This window comes from Tarenaya hassleriana, unplaced genomic scaffold (assembly GCF_000463585.1).
Source record: "Tarenaya hassleriana unplaced genomic scaffold, ASM46358v1 Cleome96, whole genome shotgun sequence".
In the NCBI taxonomy this organism is placed as follows: Eukaryota; Viridiplantae; Streptophyta; class Magnoliopsida; order Brassicales; family Cleomaceae; genus Tarenaya; species Tarenaya hassleriana.
Genome location: NW_010972002.1, coordinates 389,860 through 397,029, shown reverse-complemented (window position 1 = coordinate 397,029; position 7,170 = coordinate 389,860). Strand labels below are relative to the sequence as shown.

At 32.4% G+C, this 7,170-nt stretch overlaps 1 protein-coding gene across 1 annotated transcript in view; it reads left to right on the top strand.

Annotated features, from left to right (window-relative positions):
• Window positions 1-4,152: 4,152 nt before the first annotated feature.
• Window positions 4,153-7,170, top strand: part of LOC104804817 (dihydroxy-acid dehydratase, chloroplastic-like) — a 4,731-nt gene continuing 1,713 nt past the window's right edge. Inside the window, exons 1-9 of the mRNA XM_010529182.1 lie at window positions 4,153-4,736; window positions 5,411-5,482; window positions 5,566-5,613; window positions 5,863-6,017; window positions 6,220-6,414; window positions 6,508-6,619; window positions 6,731-6,800; window positions 6,891-6,949; window positions 7,064-7,162. Coding sequence (XP_010527484.1) covers window positions 4,215-4,736; window positions 5,411-5,482; window positions 5,566-5,613; window positions 5,863-6,017; window positions 6,220-6,414; window positions 6,508-6,619; window positions 6,731-6,800; window positions 6,891-6,949; window positions 7,064-7,162 — 1,332 coding nt within the window. The 5' untranslated portion in view covers window positions 4,153-4,214. The remainder of the gene's footprint in view (window positions 4,737-5,410; window positions 5,483-5,565; window positions 5,614-5,862; window positions 6,018-6,219; window positions 6,415-6,507; window positions 6,620-6,730; window positions 6,801-6,890; window positions 6,950-7,063; window positions 7,163-7,170) is intronic.

The following is a 7,170-nucleotide window of genomic DNA, read 5'->3' as shown; positions in this document are numbered from 1 at the left end:
TTTTTTTTTTTTTTTTTTTTTTTTTTTTTGTGGGGTGGTCTTCTTGCAAACGGTATTTGTTGGGTTTTTACTTTAGTTTTTCGTTATTGAAGTATATAAGAAGCAAGCAGAAACGGTGAAGAAAGAGAGAGAGAGAGAGAGAGAGAGTAGTAATGGAGTCAAGTGTTAATTAAATACGACGTTTGAGGACGGGGGCAAAAAGAATAGAAAACCTTATTATATATGAGAGACGGTCCTACTGGTTATAAATTCAATTCACTTTATTTATTTTTTTGTTTTAAGAACTTTATTTCATGTTAGAAGAAAAACATGTTTGCACATTCATATAGTTAATTAAGACATGAAGAGGAACTTAGCATATCTCAATTACTTTGTAAGCCTCTAGTTTAGATGTCTTCTTTACTCTATGTTCATCACTAAAATATATGATAAATAGAGACAAAAAAAAAGTTTAAAAAATAGAAAAAGAAAACTCGATCCAAGCATGATACAAACTATTGCTATATATTTCGTGGATTAATAATATGTTCAGAATAATATATGTTATGAAATGTCGACGTTAATCTTGGTGAATTTTTTAGGCATGATTTGGATCGAATTTTACACGATTTTTAGATTACTTTCTATTGAAATCCTAGAGAAAATCGAAAGAACATAAACTATTTTTCCAGGGAATTATTCATCGAAATGAAGAACAAATATTTTAAATACAAAGAAAACAAAAAAACCAATCACATCTCGTAATAGCCCAAAAAATGCTTTATTATAATCTTTAAGAGTATCCATATGAAATATGGAAATCATGATAATTAACAATAATTTGTGGCGTGTGGGGTGTGTATATATATATATATATATATTATTGAACAAAATAATTGGAGGGTTTTATACTTTATACTAAATGCAAGTAGAATCAATTGGGAAATGTTCTACTATACATTGATTTGAAAGTTGATATGGAAGAACATTAACTGAGCCTGCGGACACATTTATGGATACGCACTAAAGCCGAGCAAAAACATAAATATCACACACATTAAAAGACCCCCTTAACATTCTGCTTAATTACAGCAGCCACATGCGTCGCTTCTTCTTCTTCTTCTTCTTCACAATGTATACATATTTATGACTATCTATGTGAAGACCACGCATACATGCATGCATGCATGCATGCATCCTACACTATATATATAGATATATGCATTATTGGAGACTTTGGAGTATCTATATTAGTTGTATTGGGATATCTATATATATATATGTATGGATATGGTTAGATTAGATACCCATATAACTAATAGTAGGTTCGGCCGAAAAAAATTAAAATAGTTAATTATTTTAAGAAAATTAATGTATTTTAATGAAGTTTGATTGAGCTTTATGGTAACAATAAGTTATTTTTTCTTGTAATATTGGAATCCACTAAATAAAATTTCTAGATTTATACTTATATTCTATATATATACACACACACATAAACAAATGATTTGTATAATCTAAAGCACATATATGTGCACTTAGGATTATATATATTATAAGGGCACCAATAATTATGGGTATAGATATATATATATCCATTTTGCATGCAATCCAATGTTGAATTGAAATGAGTGTAACGATGTTGAATGAGTTCAAAAACCTGTAAAAGCTCTATTAGTACTACAAATGCATGTTTGAAATGCAAATAGAAAGGTCCTTCGACAATTGGTATGTCAGAAAGTTAATGTGGACCCATGCTTTGTACTCACTTCTTTCCTTCACATATCAAATTCCCATTTTTTTTTAAAACAAATTCCAGTCTTTTCTAATTTCTTGACTCATGTTTGAAATGCATACACACATACACACACATATATATATATATATACACACACATTGTGTGAAGAATGACATTTATTACAACCACTAATCTTTAGGGGTCGGTATACCGGTATAAAAGCAATCCTCAATCAAATAATACCATTATGTAATTTGAATATAAACTTTTACAATCAAAATCAATTAAATATAAACAATCAAATAATACTAACATGTAATTTAAATATAAATTTTTACAATCAAAATATAAAACTAGTATAAAAATAATTGAAAAGACAGAATAAACATATTTTTTTAGAAATTAAATATCTATTAATAAAAACTAAATTCGATAAAATAACAAAAATCTAACCTAAGCTCGACATTTTTTCTAAAACAAAAAAAATCTTAATTTGAAAAAAAAAGAGATCAAAATCCAAAATATCAAATCCTACTAATTTCCAAAATCAGATATAAATATGTAAAAACACAAAAACTTATATGATATTCATTGTTTTTTAGTCTAAAAGGTATGCCTCCTAGAAATTATTGTTAAAGATTTGAGTTTTTCTAGCAATATATATATATATATATATATATATATATATATATATATATAAGCCAACATGAAAAAAATACAGTTTTAAAAAAGAATAGTGTTTTTTTTTTGGGGAGGGGGAAGAAAAGTCCCCCCTAGTCTGATAAGCTACATCAAGAAAAAAGCTGACTAACTATTGCGGAAAAATACAGTTATTCATTAAGTATTTAACGTTAGATTTTGACCACACACAGTTAATGGTTGAATGTGTTTAATATATATATGTATATGTATATGTATATGTATATGTATATGTATATGTATATGTATATGTATATGTATATGTATATGTATATGTATATGTATGCACACATCTGTGTGTGTGAAAATGTGTAATGTATAGCAATTTTTTGTGGTTGTTGAAATGTTAATTGTATTAAAAATGTATTTTCTAGATGTTTATACAAACTGAATTTATACGAAATATTAATTGTATTAATAAAATATTTCTTGATGTAATAATTTTTTTTTGAAAAAGTTTGATTTCCAATAAAAAAAAACTTGTATCCATCTCATATTCTCATGAACTAAAGAAAGGTTTAATTTCTTATTATCAAGTGTAATTTTAAAAAAAGAAAGGGCGAGATGTTACATAAAAACTCGTGACACTATGTTTGGCCGTTGACAAATATACTTGCTCAACAAGTCAATTGCTGAGCTCTCTAATTGGCCCACATTAACGTTGCATTTAATTTATGTAACATTGATTGTTACACAAAAATATGATAAACATTTTGTATATAAAATTTAAATTTTTTTTCGTTAATATAATTTATATTTTATTATATAAAGGAACTAGTTTCACGTTCAATTAAAACCCATGCAAGCACCATCAAGCGCATTTCATTATTATATTTTAGGGAAATCTAAAAAAAAAAATATATATATATATATATATAAAATAACCCACGTGCCCACGGATTTGTTGTTGTGGCAAGCACCACCAACTAGTTAGCACATTTCATTATTATATTTTAGGGAAATAAAAAAGAAATAAATAAATATGAAACGATTCACGCGCCCACAGATTTGTGGTGGATGCACGCGCTTGCTGCTTATGTTGTGTGCCAGCCGTCAAATACAATGTGTTATTGTAATATGCATCTCAGAAAGTTTTAAAACTATGGGATTGTGAATATTGGTTAGTGATAATTGACATAATAAATCCTACAAATCACTTACATTAAAAAATTTCCCATTTAATTTAATTTCATATAAAAATAGATAGATCTATTTAAAAATATTTAAAATAGATAGAACGATTTAAAACCAGATAGATAAATAAAAAATTAGTTTAGAGATAAATAAAAACATTTAAAAAATTGAAGTTCTCTTCAAAGTGATAATAGAATATTAAGTTCTTAATTTTTAAAATAAAAATATGACTTTATATCACAAATCCAAAAGATTTTATTTAACTCAATTTTAGGCATTATTAAAATTATGCAACAACGATCAACATTTAAATTAAAATAAAGATTGCATGCCAAGAAAATAAATACAGTTAATTAAAACGTATTTTTAATCAAATAAAATATAGAAAAAAAATCAATTTTTTTCCTTTTAAAAATTTTGGCTTTAAAAAATCATTTTCAAATTACTAAATATTTGGATTTTACATTTTAAAATAATTGTATGATGTTTATTATTTCTTAATCGTTGTTAATTTGCCACTAAACAGTGATTATCAACGCGCCCCCACGCGCCACGTTCAAATAAACCATTTCCTCCTTTACCTGTCAAAACCCTCAGAAGTGCCCCAATCTCTGAAAACCATATCTTAAACCCTTAAATCGCTCACCTCTCTCCACGCGCCGCCATGCAAGCCGCCATTGTTTCCGCACGCGCCACCGTCTTCCCTTCCCACAATGCACCCTCCGGGGACCATCGCCGCCGGAGACCCACCTTCCTCTGCGCCGTCGCCGCCGACCCCTCGCCGCCTCCCACCGCTGCCGGAGACGTCTTGAAGCTCAACAAGTACAGCTCCCGGATCACGGAGCCGAAATCGCAAGGTGGGTCGCAGGCAATTCTCCACGGCGTGGGTTTATCCGAGGACGATATGTCGAAGCCCCAAATCGGGATTTCGTCGGTGTGGTACGAAGGGAACACCTGTAATATGCATTTGCTGAAGTTATCGGAGGCGGTGAAAGAGGGGGTTGAAGGGGCGGGAATGGTGGGGTTCAGATTCAACACCATTGGTGTCAGTGATGCAATCTCCATGGGAACAAGAGGGATGTGCTTCAGTTTGCAATCGAGGGATTTGATTGCTGATAGTATTGAGACCGTGATGAGTGCCCAATGGTATGATGGGAACATATCCATTCCTGGATGCGACAAAAATGTGAGCTTTTCATCTTCAAATCTTTTGCTCGAATGAATGTTAACAATGGACTCTTATTTAGTGTTGTGGTTATTTATCCTCCAAATATTTTGGGGTTTTAGAGTTTATTAGGTTGATATTATTTGTGGAGTTTTGTTGGATTGATTGGGAGTATTGCTCTTGCATTATAGGTTTAGTTAGAACTAATGGGCGCAGGGTATAATGGCAATCAGTTTGGGTCTTACTACTTGGTTTTGAGTTTTGTTCTGTACTCTGTTTTTTACTTAGTTTGTTGGGTGGGTGTCCTCGGTAAAGCTTCAATTTTGAAGACATATATAGGTTTATATTCCTTTCTATCAAATCTCGGGCCTTTATATCTCTTCTTGCAGATGAGAAATGTGTATGAATTGATTGTAAGTTTGTAACATGTTTTACTGTCTCTGCTTGAAAAGGGTAGTTGTTGTTTATCATTCCCTCCTCGTGTTAGTTTTTATTTGCAAATGTTGTTTGATGTTAGTTACGGCATTTCTGCAAGTTTCTTTTTCTTTTTCCTCGTTAGTTCGAAGAAATTTTGGGCGCACCACTTGGTTTCAATGGAATGAAAGATAGGAAAGGTTTGATTGCGTTGTATAATGTTCCCCTTGCACCTTGTTTATGTGATTTAATTGCTTTGTTGTTACTTATGCTATTTTCAGATGCCTGGAACAATTATGGCTATGGGAAGGCTTAACCGACCTGGCATTATGGTTTATGGAGGAACCATCAAGGTTTTACACCTATCAAGATTCCTGATTGCAATCTATGAGTTCTGATATCTGGATGGCTTATTTTCTTTCTTTGGTTCTTGCAGCCCGGTCACTTTCAGGATAAAACATATGACATTGTATCTGCTTTTCAGGTATCCTTTGTTTGCTTTTTCCTGCTACTGGGCAAGTGATACAGATGTAATCTTGTTTTTCTGATTTGTAGCATTATTTCTGTTACTGCATCTTTAGCTTATTCAGTTATAGGATTGAAACAAATATCTAGATGACTTCTTTGTCAAGTAGCTTCTATTTTAAATGAAGTCGTCTTGTCAGCTTCTTGCTTTGAAATTCTTCAGTTTGTGTTTTCATTTACTCATGTTAATCAATTTTTTTGGTTCCAGTGTTATGGAGAGTATGTTAGTGGAGCTATAAGTGACGAAGAGAGAAAGAATGTCCTCCTCCGCTCCTGTCCGGGAGCAGGAGCATGTGGTGGCATGTACACTGCTAATACGATGGCGTCTGCAATTGAAGCTATGGGAATGTCTCTTCCTTACAGGTGAGCCTTCTGATCATGAAGACTCCATTCATGATGAAATCATTGGACTCCAAGTATCTTGGCAGATATCTCATTTGATTTGCTATTCTTACTAGACAATTTGTTTTCCTCAAGTGTCGTGGAAGTCGTTAATGGTATTCTCTAAATGCTTGTTGCATAGATTTATTCATTCGTCACATATTTTTGCTTTTGTTTCTTGAAGCTCTTCGATACCTGCTGAGGACCCGTTGAAGTTGGATGAGTGTCGTTTAGCTGGAAAATATTTGCTGGAATTGCTAAAGATGGACTTGAAACCGCGTGACATAATCACGCCAAATTCACTTCGTAATGCCATGGTCACTGTCATGGCCCTAGGAGGATCCACCAATGCCGTTTTGCATCTGATTGCTATCGCTAGGTAAGACAAGCTTGAAGCTTTCTCTCTCGTTTCTTTCTGCTTATTATTTTCATTAGAGGCAAGGGTAGATCAAATTACTGGTATCATTTTCAGGTCTGTTGGTCTGGAGTTAACCCTCGATGATTTCCAGAAGGTCAGCGATGAAGTTCCATTTTTAGCTGATCTCAAACCCAGTGGGAAATATGTTATGGAGGATATACATAAGGTGGGGACTTTTGCTCTTAAACATATATTGAAGTTTAGTTCTATTCTTCGTGGTCCTTCGGTTATTTGTTTTGGTATTCATTATTTTGTATTTCCATTATTTGTGTTACAGATAGGTGGAACTCCTGCTGTTATTCGCCATCTATTAGAGCTAGGCTTTATGGATGGGGATTGTATCACAGGTAAACATACTCGTATAACTTAGTCATTTAGGTCGATCAAAGTTGTTTATAAAATTGATCCTCACTTTAACTTCCATTCTCTCTCACTAGTGACGGGGAAGACGTTGGGCCAAAATGTAGAAAATGTCCCACGTTTACCAGATGATCAGGTAGGATTATTTTTGACATTTCTATTTTGATTATATCGAAAGTTTTTTCGTTCCTCTTGATTCTAATGGATGGGTAAACAACTCTATAATTCTATTATTCTTTCAATATTCCAGGATATAATCAGACCTCTGTCAAACCCAATCAAGAAGACTGGTCACATCCAAATCCTGAGAGGAGATCTTGCACCAGAAGGTTCTGTAGCAAAAATCACAGGGAAAGA